The sequence below is a fragment of the Chlorocebus sabaeus genome, chromosome 1, assembly GCF_047675955.1.
Source record: "Chlorocebus sabaeus isolate Y175 chromosome 1, mChlSab1.0.hap1, whole genome shotgun sequence".
Taxonomy (NCBI): domain Eukaryota; kingdom Metazoa; phylum Chordata; class Mammalia; order Primates; family Cercopithecidae; genus Chlorocebus; species Chlorocebus sabaeus.
The window spans coordinates 10,885,256-10,911,547 of NC_132904.1; the positions used below are offsets into that span (position 1 = coordinate 10,885,256).

At 51.5% G+C, this 26,292-nt stretch overlaps 1 protein-coding gene across 4 annotated transcripts; it reads left to right on the forward strand.

Annotated features, from left to right (window-relative positions):
• The first annotated feature begins 2,783 nt into the window (after nucleotides 1–2,783).
• On the forward strand, nucleotides 2,784–25,950 carry SLC22A8 (solute carrier family 22 member 8). 4 transcript variants are annotated; one of them, XM_007995000.3, is made up of 11 exons: nucleotides 2,784–2,979; nucleotides 3,724–4,081; nucleotides 17,904–18,007; nucleotides 18,878–19,032; nucleotides 19,627–19,795; nucleotides 22,581–22,704; nucleotides 22,918–23,033; nucleotides 23,982–24,196; nucleotides 24,880–24,988; nucleotides 25,131–25,334; nucleotides 25,422–25,950. In XM_007995000.3, exons 2-11 carry the CDS (start codon nucleotides 3,749–3,751, stop codon nucleotides 25,519–25,521), a joined length of 1,629 nt encoding a protein of 542 aa, XP_007993191.1. In that variant the 5' UTR covers nucleotides 2,784–2,979; nucleotides 3,724–3,748; the 3' UTR covers nucleotides 25,522–25,950. The 4 variants fall into 4 exon arrangements, with proteins under 4 accessions (XP_007993191.1, XP_072871436.1, XP_072871446.1 ...); XM_073015335.1 differs by having other exon boundaries at nucleotides 3,745–4,081; XM_073015345.1 differs by having other exon boundaries at nucleotides 3,997–4,081.
• The last annotated feature ends 342 nt before the right edge of the window (nucleotides 25,951–26,292 follow it).

A 26,292-nucleotide genomic window follows, 5' to 3' on the forward strand; every position in this document is an offset into this window, starting at 1 on the left:
GCCACCTGAGGTGGCAGCTGAGGCCCAGGCTGCCTGGCAACATGATGGGCTCGACCAGAATTGACTGGGCCAGGGCTGCCTCCAGGGGCCCAGGGAGGCCCTCAAGAAACCCACGCACCTGGAAGCGCTTTCGGCCTGTGCCCAAGGGCTGGAGAGCACGCCTCCTGTCCTGGCCTCTCTTCCTCCTCTTCTTCCGGGAGTGTCCGGCCTTCCTGAGGCCTGTGTCCTAGGGCTGACCCTGTCATTAAACACTGTGTGCTTGGCACTGTGCTCAGGCTTTATACACTGTTATTTAAAACCCCAACAATCCCATAGGTAGGTTTTATTCCCCATTTGGCAGTTACGAGTGAGGAAACTGAGGCTTAGGTGGGCATCACCTGGCCAAGTCCACGCAGCTAACAAGAGGTGGAGTCGAGATTCAGATTCAGGCCCACGGAATCCCCATTCCCTGAACTGCCTCCCTCCCAGAAAGGAAACTTTAGCATCAACCTGTGAAGGGAGAGAGAGATTGGGGTTTGAGGGCAGAGGGTTCTTCTGGTCACTTTCTCTCCCACTTTAGCCGGAGCATCCCCCCACACCCACAGACCCCACTTTAGCCAGAAACCTCCATTGTCTGCTTTATACATTGATGTTATGAACTCAATATATTGTTTGAATACAAGGTTTCTGGTGCTTTCTTTTAAAAAGCCACTTAACTAATGAAGAGAAACAAGAGGCACACAGAGAGAGTGATCTGTCCAAGGTCATATAACAAGTGCATCACACAATTCCTGATATCACTAATCCAATCACATCCATTAGGGGTTGGGGGCGCTGCCCGGATGCAGCTGCCCCTGGCTGGGCAGTTTAGATATGTATACTCTGGCTTCACTCCAGCAGCCTCAGTGGGGAGTCGCCAGGCTCCTTTAAACAACATTCCACTAGGACAGGAACAGATGGATAACCCAAGCCAATTAGGAACCAGAAAATCTCCAAGAGGGCGAATGCCCAGAGCAGGGGGAGCTCAGGGCAGCCGCCCAGCTCACTGCAAGCCTCACAGTCGAAAACCTTCCTAAAACAACCCCTTGGCTGCCTTGGAGCATAATTTAATCTTCCTTTGATGACTCCGGATCTCACCCTGCCTCAGGCCCCTCTGAAAGCATCAATAACCGCTGGGCCCAGGTGGGAAGCTGAGGGGCAGGGCGGGACCCAGCTTGACCAGCTGACCCTGAGCTGTGGTAGAAGGGAAGCTCAGTCTGGACCCTGCGGGCTGGATGCTGCCTTGGTGGAGAGGGGGGCCCGGGAGGAGAATGGAAAGCTGTCCCCAACCGAAAAGGGGAGCCCTAAGGGGGACCCTCCCTAGCCCCCAGAGCAGGTGGGAAGGGGCAGCTCCCAGGGGTTTCTGGAGGTAGGAACAGAGAGGTAAAAGGAAGCAGGAGTGATATTGAAGACCAGCCTAGGTGACTTTTTTTTTTTTTTTTTTTTTTGAGACATAATCTCGCTTTGTCACCCAGGCTGGAGTGCAGTGGCGCAATCTTGGCTCACTGCAACCTCTGCCTCCCCGGTTCCAGTGAGTCTCCTGCCTCAGCTTCCCAAGTAGCTGGGAACTATAGGCGCACGCCACCACATCCGGCTAATTTTTGTATTTTTAGTAGAGACGGGCTTTCTCCATATTGGCCAGGCTGGTCTCGAACTCCTGACCTCGTGACCCACCCACCTTGACCTCCCAGAGTGCTGGGATTACAGGCGTGAGCCAGCACGCCCAGCCTTCTAGGTGACTTTTTAAGGGAGAGGCAATATATTAATAGTACAGTGCCCCCATCGGCTTTATAGAAAATGTTGGTTCTAAGGGAGGGAATGGGCTTAGGGCCACCCTGCCCTGCCCTGTGCTTCCTGGCTGGGGGATGGTGAGGAGGTCACTTAATCTCTCTTTGCCTCAGTTCCCTAATTATTAATGCTAGACTAGTCACAGGGCTGCTGTGAGGGTTAAACGAGTCTAATGTTGGTGGCTAGAAGTCGGGGCCTTAGACTAAAGTCTGCTGAGGAAAAGACCAGAAGAACAGATAGGCTCTCAGGTGAGACTGGACATTGTGCTTTGTTTTGTTTTGTCTTCTTTGGCTTGTCTGTATTTCCCACATTTTATGCAAGAAACACACATTATTATATAATTAAAATAATATTCAGAGTGAAAATAAAACAGTAGGGACTGCACTTGGTCCCCAGGGGGAAGCGGCTGATCAGGAGAGAGGCCTGTCCACTGAGGGTGGGATGGAAGGGGACAGTTCACCTGCGTCAGAGACACAGACAGGGAGGTCCTGGCTGCTGCCCCAGGGGCCGAGGAGATGGCAGCCCTGCATCCTGGGGGATAGATGAAAGTGACATTTTCTGTCTGGGTATGCCCTAACACGTCCCGAGAGGCAAATCCCCTTCCCCTACTCAGGAGGTGCCAGGCAGGGGAGGCAGCACGGAGGAGAATGCTGCCTGCTTAGGGGCACCCGTGTGTTTCCCATTGGCTGTCCTCAGCTCCAAGTCCTCTGAACATCAGTTGAGAAGAACCTTGAACCCTCAGCGGTCAGGCCAGATTCCTTCCCAGACTCTCCCCTCGGTGAGCCTGCCTGGGCTGCTTGCACTGGGTGGATGTACAAAACGGAGGCACCTCTCGGGCTTCCCATTTGGGCCCATGGTGTCCATCCAGCAGCCCTGCTAGGCTCAGCCACGCTGCCCCACCCCCACTGGCCTTCGCTGAGGCAGCCCTTTGAGGAGACCTGGGCTTGGTGGGTCCACAGCACTCTCCCTGCCAGTGATGTTAATCCGCAAAAGAAAGTCAAACATTAGCCCGGGAAACAGCTTATGCCTTATATAAGCCCCCCTGGGGGAGGCACAAACACAGCTTGTTAGAGCTGAGCTGCCCAACTACAGCAGCTGCCGGCCCCTAGGACAGAGCAAGGGACCTCAACTACACTGATCACCAGCCTCATCGGACCCAGACCCAGCCACCAGGTGAGGAGGGACGGAGGGCCCCCAGCCCAGGCGCCCAGGAATCCCTGGGAATCTCCCGCAGCCAGGCTCTCATTGCGACTGGCCAAGCCACTAGTGCCCTCTGAGACCCACTTCGGGCTCTTACAGATACCCCAGCATGGTGGGCCCAGCCCCAGGGAACTGCCAGAAGCCAGGAGGCTCTGGGCTTGGCGAGGCCTTTCCCACCAGGCAACCTGTACTCTGCTAACCCTGTGTATCTGCCTGGAGCAACTGGGGACATCTGCCACCCACCTCGCAATCCATCCTTTGTAGCCAACATCCAAGGCCGGGCCTCTTGGTCCCTGCTATGCGTCCTGCACTGCTCCGTGCACGCAGCATGTGCGACCAGCCTAGCTGAGCACACACAGGCTCGTACCCGCAGGTGCACACACATGCAACACACACCCGAGTTCACACAGCTGCGTCCTTATGCTCCAGCCTAAATGAGCACATACCTACAGATACCTTTGTGTCCACACACCTGGACACACACTTACACCTTTGATCCCATAGCCCTCCACGCAGCTGGGTTCTTCCTCAGGCATCTGCACAAGAATCTGCGGCTCCACACGCCTGAGCTTCCACATCCTTACACAGTCACACACGCACCGCTCCACACACCTGTGCTCGCATATCCACCTGGTTCACCCTCTCACATATGGTTCCATAGGCCCACGCACCACCAGGCACACAGATACCTCTCCCTGGCCTATGCCCTGCCCACAGCTCTGGCTCATCTTGCCCCAGTGCCATGACCTTCTCGGAGATCCTGGACCGTGTGGGAAGCATGGGCCGTTTCCAGTTCCTGCATGTAGCCATACTGGGCCTCCCAATCCTCAACATGGCCAACCACAACCTGCTGCAGATCTTCACAGCCGCCACCCCTGTCCACCACTGCCGCCCGCCCCCCAATGCCTCCGCAGGGCCTTGGGTGATCCCCATGGGCCCAAATGGGAAGCCTGAGAGGTGCCTCCGTTTTGTACATCCGTCCAATGCCAGCCTGCCCAATGACACCCAGAGGTCCACGGAGCCATGCCTGGATGGCTGGGTCTACAACAGCACCAAGGACTCCATTGTGACAGAGGTATGCCTGGGCAAACCCTCTCCCTCCACTTACCCATGTGCCCCGTACCCTGGCGGGCAGCAGAGGCGGCTAGGGTCTGGTGTTCCCAGGAACTGAGGACAGGCCACTGGGCAGGCAAAGAGGAAGGACCTGAGTGCAGAAGCGCCAAGAGCCTTGGCTTCTTCCCACTCAGAGTCCAAGCAGTGCTTCAACAAACTGCTACCGAGGGCCTGTTCTGTGACAGGCACAGAGCTCAGCTCTGGGAATACAAAAATGCACTATGCCTGCTCCCAGGGGTCTACAGCCTGGTGGGGATAGCACCCATTAAGAAAAATACCACGCAAAGAAGTGTAAAATCGCAACTTCAAAGTGACTTTGCACTATGACCTACCCCTGGGGTAGGTGTGAGAGTGGGGGCGTGGGGAATGGGCATTGAAGGAACCCTCCCTACACAAAGGCCCCTGGAACTGAGATAGAAACATCCGTCAAGGGCCAAACAGGCAGTGAGGGAAAGGAGGAAAATTCCATCTTGTGCAAAGGCCCCAAGGTGGGAGGGCTGTGGAGGAGGGGACCGCACAGGCTTGAAACACTCCACAGCAGACCCAGAAAATGTCTCATCCCCACACACAGGCACTCGTGGGTTCACCTCTCATTCCCGCAGCCCTTCACTGATTCATTGACTCTCTCACCTGCCACCTCAGGGAAATCCAGGGTTAAATCGGACTCTTCAGGGAACTGACAGGCCAGTCAGGAGCCTATGCTAGGATGAAGATGAGAAATTGGGAAGTGGCATGTATTGGACATCACTAACCGCCAGGCACATTTGGGTGCTTTGTTTGTAGACACTGTCTTGCTTGATTCCAACGTGATGCTCCGTTGAAGGTGAACTCTATCTCCCCTTACAGAATTTTTAAAAATAAAAACCTAAGACCCAGAGAAGGCAAATGATTGTCCAGTGCCACATGGCTGGTCAGTTTCAGAACTGGAATTTAGAGCTAAAGCCCATCAGAGGTACAGGGAGACAAATGTTTATGGGAGTCCAAAAGAGGGAGAAACCGTTGGATTCAAGGGAGGCTTCATGGAGGAGGTGGCGTCTGAGCGGTGAGCAGGGACCAGCGTTTTCATCCTCCCTCGGGAACCATGAACCTCTCAAGGGCAGGAACTTGTTTTTCCTCATGAGAAGAGATGTGTTGCAAAGCCCTTACCTGGTGCTAAGCACTATATGTCTGTGGGCTCCTGGAGGCCCAGGAGATGTAATCTCTTTAAGAGAAGTATTATCTCCAGTTCACAGATCAGGAAACTGAAGCTCAGCTTGATTCCATGATCTGCCTATGTTACACATGGCTAGAACCTGGCAGAGGCAGGATTTGAATTTAAGGCTATGTTCAGAGTCTGTGTGATTGCTATTCATTTGTTTAACAAATATTTTTATATAAAGTGCTTACTATGTGCCAGGCATTGTTCTAAGAGCTTCACAGATATTAATACTTTTAACCTTCCTGACAACACTATAAGATAGTCTGTATTGTCATTCTCTCTCTCAGATCGGGAAACTGAAGCACAGAGAGGTTAAGTAGCTTGCTCAACGTCACATAGCTAGTAAGTCGCAGATTCAGGACCCAAACACACACACCTGCACTCCACACCACGACATTTGCTGCTCTCATATCCCTAGATTATATCTGCTCCCTGTCATGTTTGCTACTGTTTCCCCCCAGCACCAAGCATAACACCTGAAACCCATCAAGTATCCATTTATGGACACCCAATGCATAATACTAAGGACACAAAGTCAAAGAGCCGCTAGCCCTGCCGGCCCAGGAGCACACCACTAGTGAGACGCAGACCCATCCTCAAGGATCATGGGCAGTTTGGTGGAATACACACGTTTCCCAAGGCAGGGATTTGCTGCTGCTTTGTTTACTACTCTATCTGCAGCAGCTAGAATAGTGCCTGGTACAGGGGAGGTGTTCTGTGGAATGAATGAATGAATATTCGCTTTGTACACTCAGAGTGCTCTGAGGCCCAGGGGAGGGTCATCTAACCAGCCTGGAGTGAGGATCAAAGTCAGGCTGGAGTCAGTAATGCCCACACTGTTCATGGAGAGGTGGGAGTTAGTGAGCAGCGCACCCCAGGCAAAAGGAAGGGTGGCGGGGGAGAAGGGTTAAATGCAAAGGCACAGAGGCAAGAAGAAAGAGTCGGCACAGTAGCTCATGCCTGTAATCCCAGCAGTTTGGGAGGTGAGAGTTAGTAAGCCGTGAACCCTAGGCAAAAGGAAGAGTGGCGGGGAAGGAGAGTCAAATACAAAGGCACAGAAGCAAGAAGAAAGGCCGGGGGCAGTGGCTCACACCTGTAATCCCAGCTACTTTGGGAGGCCAAGGCAGGCAGATCACCTGAGGTCAGGAGTTCGAGACCAGCCTGGCCAATACAGTGAAACTCCGTCTCTACTAAAAACATAAAAATTAGCCAGGTCTGATCGTGCCCACCTGTAGTCCCAGCTACTCAGGTGACTGAGACAGGAGAATTGCTTGAACATAGGAGGCAGAGATTGCAGTGAGCCAAGATCGCACCACTGCACTCCAGCCTGGGTACAGAGCAAGACAACCCCGTCTCAAAAAGTCAAGACTGCAAGGGCCAGGGGAAGGCTGGAGGAGTGAGCAGTAGGATATGGGGGTCCCCAGACACGGAGCTGGAGAGGACAGCAAGAGGGCCCATCTTAGATGATACAGAGGTGAAAGTGTAGCCTCTGTCCTAAGGGCAATGGGGAGCCAGTGACTGTGGTGGTGTTAAGCAGGAGAGTGGCACCACAGGTCACCTTCAAAGGCTTGTCACTCTGACTGCCCCTTAGAGTAGTTTGTGGAGTCTTTTAGTCCAGCAGCGGGGAGACCCATTAGCAAGCTGCCCAGGGATCCAGGACAGAGACGACAGATAGAAGGGACAGTCAGAATAGACACCAGGAAGGTCAGGAAGTTGGAATTTCTGGGACCTGGTAACTGAATGCAACTGAATGATGTAGGGAGTGAGGGACAGGGAGGGAGTCAAAGATGCCTCAATAGCCATAAGTAAGTTTCCAAATGTACTTGCCATGCACCTGCGACCTGGGAAGACAAAGAGGAGTACAACTACCCAGGTCCTCCAAAAACACACAACCTAGCCAAAGAAACAAAAATCTCACAGGGAACAATTAAATCACCATCATGAATAACATTGACTGCATGCTCGCACTGTGCCACGTGGTTCCAAGCACTTCAGCCACATAAACTCATTTCATCTTCACAATAACCCTCTAGGGTTAGCACCTTTATTATCCCATTTCACAGATGAGGACACTGAGGGACAGGTCACCGGCCCAAGGCCTCACGTTTCATACAGGATGGAGTGAGGAGTCAAAGTCAGGAGTCAGGCTGCAGAGCCTACGCTCCTCAGGAACGCACAACCCCCAACCCACAACCTGTAAGGCTGACTGTGCACCCTGCTGCCCAGGGCATCACAGACCCTCCTTCCCTGCCTCCGGTAGCATCTCCAGGTCAGGGACCATGCCTCTCTCACCCATCTCTGTCATCACGGGACTAGATGCATGGCAAGCGCTCAATCAACACTGAATGAAGGACTTGCCCCCTCAGAGCCTGGTGGGAGAGACAGACAGGAGGGATGCAGACCCTGCTCACTGCGGGGAAGTGGCTTCCTTTCCAGAAAATCCCTCGAGCAGCCTCTAGGAAGGCCAGACGGAGAGAGAGGTTGCAGGCCTTGAACCCAGTCAAGCATCAGTTCACGCTTGAGCCAGTTCCCAGTCACCATTTCAGCAGCGGAGACGGTGTGAACCGCCATCCCAACAGGACGCCAGGGGTCGCCAGGCCTCAGGGCACTGCACCGTTCTCTGGGTCAGGTCTGGGCCAGGCATTCATCAGGCGCTGGATCCCTAGGACTCTCAGCTGTGAGAGCCCTTAGGAAGCATCCCTGCCCAGCCATTAATGCGTCAGTGGCTGGACCCAGCCAGCCACACTGGTACCGGCACAGCAAGGGCAGACCCTTTCATCTTTCTGTTTCTGGTTCAGCCATAACGAGTCCAGCTCCATGTGCCTGGGTCAGGTTCTGGCACCCCTTGGCTAGAGACAGAGCAGTGGCTGGACCTTCCCTAGAAGTAGATCTCTGACGCAGAGGCAGGGAACCACTGCGCTGGCTCCAGGTGAAGAGGGTGGTAATGAGGAAGGCAGGGTATTTGGTGAAGCGCAAGGTCAGTCCAGGTGACACCCGTTAGTAGAAGCAAGGAGTCATCCCGCAAACAGTGTGGGATCGTGCACCAGAGCTCACAACCTGCCTCTGCCAATGGTCAGGAATGTCATGATCCCTAGAAGTCTCGGATTCCTCATCCGTAAAAAGGGCTAAGAAAGCAAGTGTGAGGGTTAACGGGGATGACGCAAGCACAGTACTGAGCCCAGGGCCTGGCACACAGCATTCCATTTTCATGTTAGCGGCACTGCTTGCTGGTGCCATGCTTTTTTGCTGTTGTTGTTAATAGGGATGTCTGAGAACTAGCGGGTTTGTCCCCATCAGAAGAGAAGGGGGATCCCCCAGTAAAAAAGGGTAGCCAGCTCTCACAGTTGTTTCTGGCTCACACCCAAGCCCTAACTTTGCCTCCCTCCTCAGCCTGGCCCTCCTCTTCTGCTCAGATCCAGCTCCTCCCCTACAGTCAGCAACCTGGCAAGTGACCTCGCCACTCCAGCTTCAGTCCCCTCATCTGTAGAATGGGGATTTTAGGGATCCTCCCTCTTGGCGTGGGCAAGAGGGCTGGAGGACTGAGCTGGTGCAGTGTGCAAGCCCAGCACCGGGTCTGGACAGGAGTGGAGGCAGTCTCCCTCCCCCTTCTGATCCCCTAAGCTTTCCTGGCAGGGGTGACCACAAATTCCTTTCTCTTGGTGCAGCAGAGAAGGTCAAGATTTTTCAGAATGAGCTTTATTAGGACATTAAGAGAAAACAAAGGCCTTTAAGTCTGGAAAGCATGGGAACATGAATTCTGGACGCTGGGCTCCCTGGAGAGGCACGTACCCCATAGTCCACACCACCGAACCTCAGCTTGTGGGCCTCAGGGCCTCGGCCGGGCCGTGGATGAGCAAGACTCATCTCTCTAAGGGCCCTGGGCTTCCTCTCCGGGCCTTGAGCCTCCCTGTCTTGTCTCCAGGGCTGCAAGAAGCCCATCTCCCACCCTCTCCAGGGGGGAAGACTGCTCCAAGGGGCCCCCAGGTCAGCTGCTGGAGAAGCAGAGAGGCTGCCCAGTGAGGCCTCCGGGGAGCAGACTTCCACCCTGGGGAGGGTCCCCTGCCGAGTCTCTGGTCAGCCACCTCTGACACTCCTTCATCCCAATCCCCAGTCCCCAGCTGCCCATCTCTCATCTCCAGCAGTACTTCCGCTTCACACCCCCATTTGCCCACCCTCAGCCCTGCCGGGGGCTCATCCTCCCCCATCTCTTCCCTCGCCTCCAATCTGACTCCTGGGAAAAGGCCTGAGAGCCCCCACCCAAACCACTTTTCAAGCCAGCCTGATCCCTATTGACAGCCCTGACCTAGAAAGCCCCTGATTATGTGCACAGGAGGAGCTGGGACCTTCCTGTGAGCTCTCCAGGATCAGGAACTCACCAGTAAGCACCCACTGTATGCAGGGCCCTGGGCTGGCGTTTGCATCCCTTCTCTCGTGACCCTGCAAATCAGGCACTATTGTCCCCATTTTACACAGGGATACACTGGGCTCAGTACACTGGGCTCAGATCCAGAAGGTGGCCTTCCCAGCCACGCTGGTGGGTCAAGCTTTTATAGAAGAAGGGGGGTGTTGGGAGGTCCTGACTACAGAATCCATGCCCTTTCTACTGCATTACCTGTCCTTGTGAGCACAGGCCTTACAATGACTTACTGACATTAATAGTGACAAGAATAATAAGACAGCTATTGTGAATTGAGTGCCTCTTGTTTTCCAGGTATAGGAATATGCTGGATGCTTTTCATTCCTATGTCATTCACAAGCCTGAGAAGCAGGTACTAGGTGATGAACAGGCTGAGCCACACAGAGGTTAAGTAATTGGCCCCAGAACACATAGCTCCTAAGTGGCAGAGCTGGAAACTGATGTCTTTTTGACTGTCCCCAAGATACCTGGCTCATCCTCTCTGGTCCTTGTGCCCCAGCACAGGTTCCTTTAGGGATCCAGGAATGCACACAGGCAGCAGCAATTCTCCCCTAAGCTAGATCTGACCTAGCTCCAAAAGGCCCCTGAACGAAGGCAGGCTATTTCCTTGTTCCTGCTCTAGGGGGTAGGGACCACATATGTGGTTCCAGGCAGAGCCAGCTCCCCACACACACAGCAGGGCCCCATCCCGCTGATCATGGTCCTGATCACAAACGGCTCATCCTGACTCTCTACAGCCCACTTTCTGCCTCATGCTCTGCAAGGGCCACCTGGCCTCGCTTCTTGCTGCTCACTCTTTGGATACGATGTCAGAGCAGCTCATCTGGCTCTGACCTTGACTGCCTCCTTGACCACAATCCCAGCCTATGCTGGGCTATGCTGTCTTACAGTGGCCCCCAGTAACTGCTCCCGTGTATGGTGCCTTTCCTTCAGCAGCCCAGGCCTCAGAGCATGGCACGCAGGGAGGCATCGAGGAGCTGTGCTCAAGGCCAAGGGCAGCATCTTGGGTCCAGCAGACCTGAGTTTGAGTCTCTTTCTTGAAATGAATTAAGCTATACTTGAGCAAGCCACTTACCCTCTGAACCTCAGAGGGTAAGTTTTTATAGACAAAGCCTTCTTTGTCTATAAAAAGAGATAACAATAGTACCCACTTTATAAAGTTATTATGGCACAAATTGCAAAGCTTTCTCCTGAGCATAGTGCTTTTCTCTTTCTTCCCCACCACCTTCCTGATGCATCAGCCCACACAGGAAGGCATGGCAGTGAGTTTCCTACCCTTCCCTTCCAGAACCCAGCTCCCTCGGGGCTCGGCTATATTCCAAGAAAGGAAAACGATGGTCAAGAACACTGAGCTAGGCCAGGCATAGTGGCTCATGCCTGTAATCCCAGCATTTGGGGAGGCTGAGGTGGGTAGATGACCTAAGGTCAGGAGTTTGAGACCAGCCTGGTCCAACGTGGTGAAACCTCATCTCTACTAAAAATACAAAAACCAGCCAGGCATGGTGGTGGGTGCCTGTAGTCCCAGTTACTCCAGAGGCTGAGACAGGAGAATCACATGAACCTGGGAGGCAGAGGTTGCAGTGAGCCAAGATCGCGCCACTGCACTCCAACCTGGGTGACAGAGTGAGCTTCCATCTTAAAAAAAAAAAAAAAAAAAAAAAAAACTCTGACCTAGAATATTGGGAGCGAGAACATTATGTGGAATTGCCAAGTTGATGAGACGGATCAGCCACGGTCACGTCAAGGACTAGACAGAAGCACCAGGAAGTTGAGTAACTAGCTCTGTTCAACCAGCAAGTTGCCTTTCTTCCCTCTCTGGGCTTCCTCAATGAAATAAGGATAATTAAATCCAAGGGCTCCAAGTGGCACAGCCTATGCATGGAGACACAGTCCAGGGAAACACAAGTCACACTCAACACTTTGAGTAATAATCAAGACATCTGCTATAGGTTTTCTTAACAGAGCCTCCTTAGGGGCTTTGTACAGAAAGCATGCCAAAATTCTCCCAGCCCTGTTCACTCATTAATTATTTGCTGAGGAAACATTAACATATACTATGTAGCAACTACTCTGCTAGCCATTAGAGATAAAAACTCAAGGCCAGGCGCGGTGGCTCACGCCAGTAGTCCCAGCACTTTGGGAGGCCTAGGCAGGTGGATCACGAGGTCAGGAGGTCGAAACCATGCTAGCTAACACGGTGAAATCTCATCTCTACTAAAAAAAAAAAAAAAAATACAAAAAATTAGCCAGGCGTGGTGGCGCATGCCTGTAATCCCAGCTACTCAGGAGGCTGATGCAGGAGAATCGCTTGAACCTGGGAGGCAGAGGTTGCAGTGAGCTGAAATTGCACCACTGTACTCCAGCCTGGGTGATAGAGCGAGACTCTGTCTCAAAGAAAAAAAAAAAAAAACTCAAATGAGACATTCTCTGTCCTGAGCAATATTACAGAATACAGGAGAGCAAACAAGTGAATAAGCAGCTAGAATGCTATGTAATATGTACGTTACTGGAGGTAAGAACAAGAAAGGGAAATGAGGAGCACCTTACCTACCCTGGGCGGCTAGACACTCTTGTCCGCCAATTATCGATCTGACAGACACTTACTGACCACCTGTTTGTACCAGACAACCATAAAAGAAGTTCCTGACTCTCCAAAAAGATGATACTGACATGAGTTTCAAAAGACTGCCAACATTACTAGAATAAGGGGATCATAACCAACACCAAAGCAAAGAGAAATGTAATAGCACGGAGCTTCTGTAGTGTAACCTGATTAAATCCAAGGACTCCGCATGGCTCAGACTATCATGGAGACACAGTCAAGGGAAACACAAGTCACACTCTTGACACCTTGAGTAATAATTAAGACATCTGCCATAAGTTTTCTTAACAGGGCCTTCTTAGGGTCTTTGCACAGAAAGCATGCCAAAATTCTCTCTAAATACCTTCCTCTCTCCCAGAAATTCCAGGATGCCTTTAAAAATCTCTCCCATTTTGCTCTACATCTGGTTCCCTATTGCCATGCTTGTCGAGTCCCAATCCTCTTCCAATCACCCCTTATAAAGCCAGCAGGTCCTTCAAACATTCAGGAATCATGCCATATATTAGTTTCCTAGGGCTGCCATAGCAAAGCACAACAAATTGGGTGGCTCAGAACAACAGAGATTTTATTGTCTCAGATCTGGAGGCTAGAAGTCCAAACTCAAGGTGTCAGTGTGTCCTCTCCAAAAGCTCTAGGGAAGAATCCTTCCTTGCCTCTGCCAGCTTCCGGTGGTTGCTGGCAACCCTTGGCATTCCCCAGCTTGTAGATGTATCACTCCAACCTCTGCCCCTCTGCATCATAACATCCCCATGTGTCTCTCTCTTTTCTTATAAGAACATGAGTCATGGTGAATTAAGAACCCGCTCTACTTCAGTATAATCTCATCATATTATAACTTAGCTACTTACATCTACAACAACTCTATTCAGAAATGAGGTCATATTCTGATCCGCGAATTGTTAAAACTTACATGTATTTTTTGGAGGGACACAAGTCAGCCCATCACGGTTGCAGGTCTCAGATCTGAGTTTCAGTCTCTGTCCTGAGCCATGCCATGCTTGGGCAAGTCACTTACCCTGTGAGATCAGGTTCTTTGCCTATAAAAAGAAATAACATGAGTACCTACTTTATAAGGTTATTATGGCATTATCTGCAAAGCTTTCTCCTGATCTTCAGGGAAGATTTGTGTTGGTCTTCAGGGAAAATAGATTTGTGTTGATCTTTAGGGAAGCCATGGCCACATTTTTCTCATCAGTTCTGATGTGCTTCATTAACCATGAAATCTCTGGAGCAATTTAGAGTGCAATTGAAGTTAAATTTTTAAAAAATATTTAACCACAAAGCACTCCTCCTTCCAAGCTTCAAAACTTCATTGAAGGATGATAATCCTCCAGTAGACAATTTTTCCATAGAAGGTTTTCCAATCTGACTGTGAAGAAAAAATACTTCTCTCCTGCTCACTGGCGTGTGGTTATATCCTCAGCACACACAGCCTAGACACTATCCATCTTGACATGCGCTCATTCTGGTGAAATGAGGCAGTTCTCCACATAGCATTTGGAGTGTGGGCCCTATGACCAACCTCTCTTGTAGACATTGGCAGATCTCTAACTTCTAAGGCTTTCAGTCCCTCTGTTCTTTCTGTGGAATGTTCACACATTCAATTCCACAAGTATTTATTGAGTGCCTACTATGTGTTGGGTGCTGTTCTTGACAATGAAAGTACAGTAGTAAACAAAACAGACTAAAAGCCTTATCTTCATCAGGCTGATATTCTTGGAAGAGGAACATGCAATAAACCAAAAAGAGGGAAAATTTTGCAGCATTCTGATGGTATAAGTACTGTGGAGAAAATTAAGTAGGGTAGAGAGGTATAGGCTACTGGGGGTTATAATTGTAGATAGGGAGGTCTCACTGAGAAGATAACATTTGAGCAAAGATCTGAAGGAGGTGCAAGCCAAGTAGCTATCTGGGAGAACATTCTAGAAAAAGAGAACAACATACGCCAAGACTCTGAAGTAGGAGCATGCTTGAAATGTTTACAGAGCAGCAAGGCAAACAATTCAACAAGAGTGGAGTATGTGAGGGAGAGGGCAGTAGCAGGTGAGAGCAGAGAGGTGACAGGGATAAAGATGTTAGCTGATTTTCCAGGGCCTCCTAAGCCATTGTAAGGATTCGGGCATGTTCTAAACAGGACTCAAAGTTTATTCCAGGAATGATATTTTCTATAAATTGCTCCATTTTCTGGTAGAAACCAGCTCGTGACAGTTATTCTAAAGCCTACATGATCATGAGCATCATGGTAGAAACCAAGACCCAGCATATCTGGTCTCAGACGGTGGAGCAGGACAGCAGCCTGAAACTATTCCAAGCAGGTCTGACAATTGACCTTCTCGTGATCCAAACAGATGATTGATTTCTTACGGCACTAATTATCATGGAGGTTGGGATTAAAATCTAATTTCCATTTGCAACTTCTTATGGGATGTAACAGGATAGGTTAGGTTATTATAACAACAATAATTCATGGTTTGAAGAATATTGAAGTGTTTCTCTTTCTCATGTAATAGTTCCAAGGTGAGTAGCATTTTAGGCCAGTGGGTGGTTCTGCTCCACAGGGTCATTCAGGGACCCAGACTGACAGCAACTCTCCAGAGTTGTTCTAGTTGTCACCATTCCCACCAACAGGAGGGGAGAAAGTGTGCAAGTCCAGACTAAGGAATCCCTCTTAAGCAGATGACATGGAAGTAACATACATCTCTTCTACTCACATTCCATTATCAAGAACTACATGGCCCCACCCAGTACGAGGTCATCAGCGAAATGTGCTATTTACTGTAGAAGAAGGGGTGAATGAATATAGGTGAACGGTAGGTCTGTCCTTTAGATTTTCCTAAAGGGACTTTACACAGCATGCCACAAAGTACCAGAAGTCTCTCTAGATGCCCACTTGCATATTCCACCTCATACCCCCTTGCTTCTTCCTTTACCTTTTTCCCGCCCCCATCTCCTCCCAACACACATACCACGCAGGCCACCTTCCCAACTAAAAGGGACCACCAGGCTTGCTGGCCATGCTGGGCCACTCTGAGACAGCTGCAGGACCTGGAGACTCCATCCACCATCATCCTCTCTCACTTCCAGCTGAGGAAAGTGGGAAAGAGCTCCCTGGAATGTGTGGTTCTTCACCTTTTGGAATGTTTTGCTTCCAAAACATTCTTGTGAGGCATTTCTATTGAATTAAATTCTCCACCTCATTGCACAAGTAATTCAGATGGCTGGAGCAAAGGGTGCATGTTGGGGATTAGCAGATTAGACCAGACAGGTAGGCAGAGGCCAGAGCATGAGGGCCTCATAAACCTGTGTTAATGGGGCATTATCTTTACCCAAAGGGCAAGGAGAAGCCAGTGAGCACTTTAGGCAAGACAGGCACCTGATTTGAGTGACGTTTTAGCCCTTCAGGTTATCAGGGAAAGAATGGCTAGGAAGGGATGAGGCCAAAGGCCAGTAGACCTGTCAAGAGGTTGCTGCGGCAGCCTCATCTGGGCCTCAGTTTCTTTATCTGTGAAATAGGGTGATATTAGCACCTACATAATAAAGTTATTGTGAAGATTAAAATTAAAACATGGAAAGAGTTTAGAACAGTGCTCGGTACCTAGAATGCCCTCAATACATATCAGCTATTATTATTAATCTAAGTGCAAGATGATGAGGCATACACTAAGGCAGTAGTAGTGGAAATAGAAGAATCCACATTCAAGAAATACAAAAAAGCTAGAATCTTGAAGATCAAGTGATGGTGGAGTAGGAGAGGGAGGAAGGAATCAAGGGGGTTATCAGCATGATCTCACTTATACATGGCATCTAAAAAAAAGTCCAATTCACAGAAGTAGAGAGTATAAGGATGGTTACCAGAAGCTCAGGGGGAAGGCTCTGGAGCAAAGGAATGGGGAGTTACTGATCAAAGGGTACGAAGTTTCAGCTAGATGGGTGGAATATGTTTTGAGATCTGTTGCACAGCATGATGGCTACAGTCAAGAACAATGATGGATTGTTTATTTCACAGTAACTAAAAGGTGACTTTCAAATGTATCACCACAAAAAAAACGTCAAGTAAATGAAGTGATGTTAATAGCTTGATTTCATCACTTCACATTGCATATACATATCAAAACATCACATTGTTTTCATACATGTAAAATAATTATGATTTGTCAATTAAAAATAATATAATTTTTTAAAAATAAAAATAAAAAAGAGGCTGGATGTGGTGACTCACATCTGTGATCCCAGTACTTTGGGAGGCCGAGGCAGGCAGATCACTCGAGGCCAGGAGTTAGAGACCAGCCTGGGCAACATAGTGAGCTCTTGTCTATATAAAATATCCAAAATTAGCCAGGTGTGGTCATGCACACCTGTAGTCCCAGCTAGGAGGATGGCTGCAGCCCAGGAGATTGAGGCTTCAGTGAGCCACGATCATGCCACTGTACTCAGCCTGGGCAACAGAGTGAGGCCCTGTCTCAAAAAAAAATGAATGTAATTAATTAATTAAAAAGAGAATGTTACCAGTCCCTGAGATTGGGACTTTAATAAGAAGTGGGGTGATAAGTCTCATTGAATCTGGGATGTGCCAGACTTTATCCAGGTGGAGTTCTCAACTGGGACCACTGAATCTGCTCCTCTGGGGGTCAGAAGAGAGGTTGGGCTGCAGGTAGAGATTTGGAAGCTTCAGCATAAAATAGGAATTGAAGCCACAGGAACAGATGGCATCGCCTGGGGAAAGTGGAGAGAGAGAAGGATTCAGGAAGAGCCCTGGGAAACTTCAAGGGCTAGGCAGAGAGAAAGGAGCCGTGAAGGAGAGGAGCGCAGAACAGCAGGAAGCCTGATGGAGGGTGAGATCAGCAGCGTCCACATCTTCCAGAGGGCAAGCCAGGCCAGGATTCGGGACGCTGCGCTGTGCACTGTGAAAATGAAGCTTTGGTGACCTTGATAGGCACAGATTCAGTGGACGGGTTGGGGGCAGAATTGAGACATGAAAAGGAGATGAGGATGGAGTGATAGCAAGTACAGCTCCTCGTTCAAAGGATTTGGCTTTGAAAGGAAGAGAGAAATGAAGTGAATGGGAAAGGAAAGAGGTGTTAAGATGGAGAGATTTGGACACACCTAAATACTGATGAGGAGGAGCAGAGAGAGAGAGACTGGATCTGCAGGAGGAAGAGAGGCGGCAAGGATAGAGGAACGTCCCTGTAGAGGAGAGAAGGCAAGGTCAAGGGGGTAGGCAGAGGGACTGGCCTGGACTATGTGAGGGGCATGGAGGAGGCAAACAGGGATGCAGGCAACTTGGAGAGGAGGAAGAAGTTGAGGTCAGACCTGGATGTGGCAGCTGAGTAGACTTTGAGACCCATACGAGAGGCCACACATGCCTGAGGGATGCACGTCAGGGGCCAGAGTACCACAGACAAACCAAGAAGCTCCAAGCCAGGCTGAAAAAGGAAATGGTCCTTGGGAGGTAGGGGTTGAGTCAGGACGCTGGGAGAGGAAGCCTACATGCATGAGGGCACAGGCTGAGCATGGCTGAGCAGGCTGTCTACACTGAGTCAGGCTAGCCCTACCTTTCTCTCGTGCAGTGGAACTTGGTGTGCAACTCCAACAAACTGAAGGAGATGGCCCAGTCTATCTTCATGGCAGGCATACTGATTGGAGGGCTCGTGCTCGGAGACCTGTCTGACAGGTGAGACGTGGGGGCACAGCCCATGGAGGCATGACCCATGGAGACCCCTCCCTACTCTGCTCCACCCATGTACCCCCAAAGAGGCAAAGAGCTGGGGGAGGGTGGGATGGCGCTTGCTGTGTGGCCTTGGGCAAACCTCACTACCTTTCTGGACTACAGCCTTCTCTCCACCCCAAGGCCCTTACAACTGGAATCTTCCAGCCTTCCTTGTTTGTTTGTTTTTTTTCTTAAGACAGAGTCTCACTCTTGTTGCCCCGGCTGGAGTGCAATGGCGCGATCTCGGCTCATTGCAACCTCCACCTCCCGGATTCAAGTGATTCTCCTGCCTCAGCCTCCCAAGTAGCTGGGATTACAGGCATGTGCCACCATGCCTGGCTAATTTTTGTATTTTTAGTAGAGAAGAGGTTTCACCACATTGGTCAGGCTGGTCTCGAACTCCTGACCTCAAGTGATCCTCCCGTCTTGGCCTCCCAAAGTGCCCAGATTATAGGCATGAGCCACCGTGTCTGGCCTCCAGCCTTCCTTTCTTCCAGGGGAAAAAACCTCCAGGTTTTGGGACACAGCGTAGTGGCTGTGTAGCAGTGGAGGCAGAGAAGATGGACTGTTTAGAGATGGGTGGTCCTTTGACCCCTGTCAGTCAGCTAAGCTGAGGCGGATGTAGAGGAGATCACTCATTAACTCAAACCTCTAATTGCAAACTTGTCAAAAATAGCAATTACCAAGAAAGCTCTGTCCGGGAAGGGAACTTCATGTGCCCCACAGGAAAAGGTTGGGGGTCGGGTCCAGCCCTTTGCCCCACAGCCTGCAGAGTCACTCCTCTTGGCAGGCACACTGTGGCTAACTCGGCCCCTCCTCTCCTTTGAGCCACAGGTTTGGCCGCAGGCCCATCCTGACCTGCAGCTACCTGCTGCTGGCAGCCAGCGGCTCCGGTGCAGCCTTCAGCCCCACCTTCCCCGTCTACGTGGTCTTCCGCTTCCTGTGTGGCTGCGGCATCTCAGGCATTACCCTGAGCACCGTCATCTTGAGTGAGCTGCAGTGGGGCAGGGAGCTGGCCTTTGGGGAGCACCATCCAGAAGCCAAAAGAGAATGGGGTCTGGGTCTGGCTCAACCACAGGCTCCCTGTGACCTTGGTCAAGGTGCCACCCCCTCTCAGGACCTCAGAGGCCTCACTTAACAGAGTGACAACAAGCATAGTAATAGCAGCTATCAGTACTGAGGACTCACCCTGGGCCTGATACTCTGCTGGGTACACAATCTCCTTCAATAACACCTGCAAGTCAGCGACACTGTTATCCCCATTTTACAGATCAGGAAACTGAGGCAGAACAAGGAAAGTCACTTGCCACTGGAGAAGCAGTGGTTAAGAGCATGAGTTTGGAAACAGACACACCTAGGTTTGAGTCCTACCCCCTTGAGCCTCAGCTGTGTCATCTGTAAAATGGGGATGATGAACTTAGGGTCAGCATCAGAACAGCAGGAAGCCCCAATGCAGGGCGATATCAACAGCATCCGTGGGGAGGATATCAGTAGCCGTGGGGATGCAGAAGCTGGTGCCCCTTCATGGGGAGGTGCCTGGGACCTAGCAGAATGCTAATCTGGTCCTTGGACTTCTCCCACAGATGTGGAATGGGTGCCTACCCGGATGCGGGCCATCATGTCGACAGCACTCGGGTACTGCTACACCGTTGGCCAGTTCATTCTGCCCGGCCTGGCCTACGCCATCCCCCAGTGGCGTTGGCTGCAATTAACTGTGTCTATTCCCTTCTTCATCTTCTTCCTATCATCCTGGTATGTGGCCCTCTCCTCTTCATCTGTTCCCTTAGGCACCCCAGGGCCAAAACGGGGAGCCCATACCTGCCCAGGCTGGCCGACCCTGTGTCCCCGGGCACCCTGTCCCAGAGTCAGGGACAGGCACTCCAGGAAGGAGGAATTACATAAACAAATGCATGCTGCAGGAGAGAGCAGGGATGGGGGCACGTGGGGAAGCAGGGCCTGCCTGCAACTGAAGAAGAGGGTAAGTGGAGGTGGACGGGATGGGGACCGGCTGGGAGAGCACAGAAAGCTGGGGGAGGCTGGACTTCATGTGGAGGGAGGTAGAAAGCCACGGAAAGAGTCTGTGGTGCTACAGGCCTGACCAAGTTTCCATCTGTGACATAATAGCCCAGAAGGACAGACCCAACTGAGTGGGGACAACAGACAGATGGGAGGGGACGGTGCAGGGAGGGGGATTCTGGGAGACTAATCTGGGATATACCTTGAAGGAAAAATCTGGAGAATTTGGGACTGCTGGAGTTGAAGTACAAAGGAAAGTTCAAAGAGGAGCCTGAGCCTGGGAACCTGGGAAAATGGAGGTGCCTGGGTCAGAGACCCAGAGTGGGCCGAGAGCTCATTACCAACATGTTGAACCTGAGGCCACACCGAAAGACAGGAAATGGGTCTTTAGAAAGCAGTCAGAGCTGACCGGGCACGGTGGCTCATGCCTGTAATCCCAGCACTTTGGGAGGCCAAGGCAGGGGTATCACTTGAGGTCAGGAGTTTGAGACCAGCCTGGCCAACATGGTGAAACCCATCTCCACTAAAAATACAAAAGTTAGCCCGGCATAGTGGCGCATGCCTGTAATCCCAGCTACTCGGGAGGCTGAGGCAGGAGAATCGCTTGAACCTAAGAGGTGAAGGTTGCAAGGAGCCGAGGTCACGCCACTGCACTCCAGCCTGGGCAACAAAAGTGAAACTTCGTCTCAAATCACACACACAAAAAAAAGTAATCAGAGTCAAAGAGCAGGAAATCCACAGGAGCTCAGAAAAAGAAGTGAAGTCTTGGAGTGACCTTTTATTGAGTATCTGCTACGCACAAGGCCCGTTTTGGGCATCAACCTACATCGTCTGTGATTCTCATGGCTTCTCTGAGTGAGGGAGACGTTATTGTCCCCATTTTACAGATGAGGAAACTGAGGCTCAGAGATGTGAAGCAATTCCTCAGAGTTACGTGAAAAGGTGCAAAGCTAGGATGGAACATCAGCTCGGAAATGAGATTAGCAGCTCCCAGAGGGGATGGGCAACCTGGGGCTAAGAGCACTCAGAGTCAGGAGGCAAAATAAGGGTGGGCGATTAGCAGAGTACAGTTGAGAGCTTGGGCCAATTCACTGTGTGACTTGGGGCAAGTCTCATGCACTCTGAGCTTCCAGATTTTTCTAGGTAGCTGGGTGCAGTGGCTCACGACTGTAATCCCAGCACTTTGGAAGGCTGAGGCGGGCGGATCACGGGGTCGGGAGTTTCAGATCAGCCTGGCCAATATAGTGAAACCCCATCTCTACTAAAAACACGAAAAATTAGCCAGGCATGGTGACACGTGCCTGTAATCCCAGCTACTCAGAGGCTGAGCCAGGAGAATCGCTTGAACCCAGGAGGTGGAGGTTGCAGTGAGCAGAGATCATGCCATTGCATTCCAGCCCAGACGATAGTGTGAGACTGACTCCGTCTCAAAAAAAGAAAAAAAAAAAAAAAAGATTTTTCTAGGTAAAATGAAGATAATGTTGCCTGTCACCCAGAGTTTCGTGGGTCTGGTACACAGGAAGGCTCACTAACTGTAAGCCATTCCTGCCATAATTCTCGGGAAGAGGAGGATAGAATCCAGGCCCTGCCATGGTTTTGGGAGGAAGTCACTGATAAGCTTGGTAAGAGCAGGCTCAGAAGACCGTCAGGGCAGGAGCAGGGATAGTGATGGGCCCAGGAAGCTGCTACCATCAGCTGGGGCAGTGGCCTGAGGTCAGGCGACCAATGTCCACTCCCTAAGCGCCTCACTGGATCCAGGTCACCCACAGGGGCTACAGCTAAAGCTGACCCCGCCTTGGACCAGACTTCTCCAAACACCACTCCTTTCTCCCCACATCTCAGCCTCTTCCTTTCCTCTTATCCTAGTGACCCTCAGGGACTGCTCAGAATGAGCCAACCTCAAAAGCATAGCCTGGGGGCAAGGGAGAGTGGGGGTGACTGCCCATTTATCAATCCCAAGACCCCATGTTGTGCTCACTCCCTCCCCACAACTCCCCCGGCAGAGTTAGTCCTTTGCAGGGAGAATCTGAAGGTTCCAAAGCCTAGTCCCTAACCTCACCTTAGCCTCCATCCCCCTGTCAAGCTGCCCTGTGGCTGCGGCCCTGCCCTCTCTTCTCCAGAGAGGCTGGGAAAGCAGCCCAAGGAGGGCTGGGGAGGTGGATGTGCAGGACCCTCCAGCAGTCCAGCCTTGAACATGCCGTCCCCTCCCCAGGCCCCACCTGCCTTGGCCTAGAGCCTGGGGCTCCTAGTTAAGGAAGACACCCAACAATAACAAGTGGCCCAGGTCGGGGGTGGAGGAAAGGCTCTTCTGGAAGGGGAAGAAGAGAACACTGGAATTTGTGCTGGCTGCAGGCAGCCCAGGTGCAGAGTTTGGCCAAGTTTAAATTCCATGACACCTGCAGTGAGATAGCTCAGGCTTCTGGTCTTCCTACCCCTTGGCCCCGGCTGTTGATGTTCTTCCAACCTCTCAAAAGGGGCTCTGGAGTGGGAGGAGCCACTGTGACTGGTCTCTGGCCCCCAGGTGGACACCAGAGTCTATACGCTGGTTGGTCCTGACTGGAAAGTCCTCGAAGGCCCTGAAGATACTCCGGCGGGTGGCTGCCTTCAATGGCAAGAAGGAAGAGGGAGAAAGGCTCAGCTTGGAGGTAGGGGCTGAGAAGGACTATAGCCTGGGAGCAGAACCCCTGTGCTCCACTCTGGGGCTGGCCCCTCCCCTTGCCTCTGTTTCCCTGGCTCACACCTGATTACCACATCTGATTCCCTGAGTTCCTCTAGAGGCACCAGGCCTGCATCTCCCTCTCTTCTTCCTGCCCACCAGCTGGTCATTAATGGCACCCCTCCCCCTCCTCTGCCCCAAGGAGCTCAAACTCAACCTGCAGAAGGAGATCTCCTTGGCCAAGGCCAAGTACACCGCAGCTGACCTGTTCCGGATACCCATGCTGCGCCGCATGACCTTCTGTCTTTCCCTGGCCTGGTAACCCACCTCCTCCCCGCCCACACCCTGCCAAGGCAGGGGTGATAGACAAGTCCTCCAGCAGGCTCACCTAAGGGCAAGGCCTACGGCATCTGAAAGAGAAGTCAGGGGATCCCCTCTCCTGGGCCACCACAGCCCAGCCCCAACCCCAGAAATCTGCTGCATTCCTGCCCCGCACTCAGGTTCAGTCATCAGGGTCTGCTCCCCTCTGGGGTCACAATGCCCCACTCCTCACCCCCAGGACAAATGCTCCAGATACCTTCCCCAGCTCACATCCCTGCTGCTCAGTGTCCCCATGCTCTCCCTCTCTGTCACTGCCCTGCTCTGGGTCAGCTCTGCCCTCTGGAACCCCACAGAGCAAAGCTAGACCAATGGGTTTCAGACTTGAAGACAAAAATTATATTTCTCTCAAGTTTTCTCCTCTGTCTGACTTTCTCCAGCTCCCTGAAAGCCCTTTCTGTGACCTGGCTTCTGCTTCCCGTCCTGGCCATTTCTTTGTGAATAGGATTCAATTTGTCCAGGAACCCTTCAAAGGGATCCCACAGTTCAGAGAGAGGAAGGAAAACATGTGACCCAGGCATACAGCTCTATGCTCACCTCCCCAGTCTGGATGTTAAACTGCTACCCAACCAGGAGAGATCCTTTACTGCCTCCTTTGGTCTCCGAGATTCCCTTCAGTCCCGATCTTCTCTACAGTCAGTTATCAGCACCTTTGCCACCACACCCTGGACCATGCCCACATCAGACATGACCAATCAATCACAGCACTTTCTCCCTGAGCCCAGACACAATCTCAGAGACCTCAAAAGGACACTCAAATAGCCCCTATCATCAGACGCAGTTGGCACAAGAAGTGAAGCTATTCATCATCCTGGTGACCCAATGACCTGCATGGGGAGTGGCCTCTGCCTGGCTGCAGGTGCTAACCAATCCTTCTCTGCCTCTCAGGTTTGCTACCGGTTTTGCCTACTATAGTTTGGCTATGGGTGTGGAAGAATTTGGAGTCAACCTCTACATCCTCCAGATCATCTTTGGTGGGGTCGATATCCCAGCCAAGTTCATCACCATCCTCTCCTTAAGCTATCTGGGCCGGCATACCACTCAGGCCGCTGCCCTACTCCTGGCAGGAGGGGCCATCTTGGCTCTCACCTTTGTGCCCTTGGGTGAGAGACTGGGGTTACCCCAGAACCCTCTGGAAGAGGCTGCCAGGTTGGGCACCAGGGACTTCACTGCTAGCTCTGCCTCTAAGTCACTGTGTTACCTTGAGCAGGTCACTGCACTCTCTGGGGCTCAGGGTCTCTCATCTAGAAAATAACTCAATTGGGCTAGATGACATCAAAGCTTCTTTCCAGATCTGACTTGGACTGGGCAAAGCACGGTGGTATCTGGATAGTGTGAAAATTTTTGAAGTATTGAGATTGTCCTGAGTGATATCACTGTAGAGGATAAGCTGAGATGGTAAAATGACAGAGCTCATGCTCAAGAAAGACCCCACAACCTACTCCATCATGACCCTGGAAAAGCTATGCTTAAAGTTATGCTTATTTTAGTTGGTTGATACACCTATATCCTTCCAAAAGAACCTGAGGTATTTTAAGACAAGAACAAGAACATATACAACAAAATACAAATGGAAATAGAGGATCAGAGGCAGGGAAAAACACAAACATAGCAGGACACAAGCATGCAAAGCATTAGGAATAGTGGAAAGACTATTACTCAGCTTTAAGTTTGGATCTGAGCTTCCTGGAAGCCAAAGCAAAAAGGGAGACAAGATCAGCTAAGGAGTGAGAACTCGTAGGTGCTCCTGAACCCCGAGGCCCACCACATTTTCTTCCCTCTGCAGACTTGCAGACCGTGAGGACAGTATTGGCTGTGTTTGGGAAGGGATGCCTATCCAGCTCCTTCAGCTGCCTCTTCCTCTACACAAGTGAATTATATCCCACGGTCATCAGGTAGGTGCTGGACCTGGGGCCAGGCCCAGCCAGAGGACACAAGTCAGGTGGGACTGTGGCATTTTCCTGTCTTCTGCCCAGGGGAGCCATCCTTTATGAACCCCACACACAGGCTGCCAATCCCTACTCTGAACCCTCACAGGCAAACAGGTATGGGCGTAAGTAACCTGTGGACCCGTGTGGGAAGCATGTTGTCCCCGCTGGTGAAAATCACGGGTGAGGTACAGCCTTTCATCCCCAATATCATCTACGGGATCACCGCCCTCCTCGGGGGCAGTGCTGCCCTCTTCCTGCCTGAGACCCTGAATCAGCCCTTGCCAGAGACTATCGAAGACCTGGAAAACTGGTCAGTCACTGCCTCCAGCCCCATCAGTGCTCCTCCCTGGGGAAGCAGGTCTGGGCCCAGGGCTTTTCCTGAGCTCTCTGTCCCTAGGTCCCTGCGGGCAAAGGAGCCAAAGCAGGAGCCAGAGGTGGAAAAGGCCTCCCAGAGGATCCCTCTGCAGCCTTACGGACCAGACTTGGGCTCCAGCTGAGGACAACGGAACCCCCTTTCCCTTCCCTCCAGAGACTGATCCTAGCCAGGCACCTTAGGGATACAGGGAGGCCCCAGATAGGTCCACCCTCCTAGGATGAAGCCTTCTGAGAGCTTGGTGAAGGTGTCTCCATCACCACCACCAGAGCCTCCTGCCCAGCCCTGGCCAGTTCAAAGGTTCAGCCATAGACCTTTCCATACCTATCCCTGTCCTTGTTCTCCCTGCAACCCAGGCCCTGCCATTCTTCTGTCCAGCCCTTCCCCACTGGCCACCTTCCTCCACTGTCCTGGTTCTCTTCCCCTGAGGTCCCCTGATGTCCCCCGGCTCAGTCCTAACAAGACTGAGTCTTAACAAGATAAGAAGTCCTCCCCTTCTTGACTCCCACACTTTTCCTTGATGGGAGGTTTCAATAAACATCAATAAGAACTCAAGCCATGATGTTCAGGAGTGGGGGTGGGGATGGGAGCTGGCCACTGTGTGGACACGTGAGCATGCACATCTGTCCATCCACACTTTCATGTATGACAGGCCTGTGTACAGGCACCACAGGTACATGCAAGCTGGACTGATGTGAACATGAGCAAGCACGTGTGAGTGCTCTGAGGTGTGTACACCACACCTGTGCATGAAAATACATGTGTGTGTCTACATGTCCCAGTATGCATGTGAGCAGATGACTGACCAAGCCCAGAGTGGCTGCAGACAGAAGCCAGAGCCCCACCAATCCTGATTCCCTTCCCCTGATCACCCCAAATCTCTGACCTATGTCTC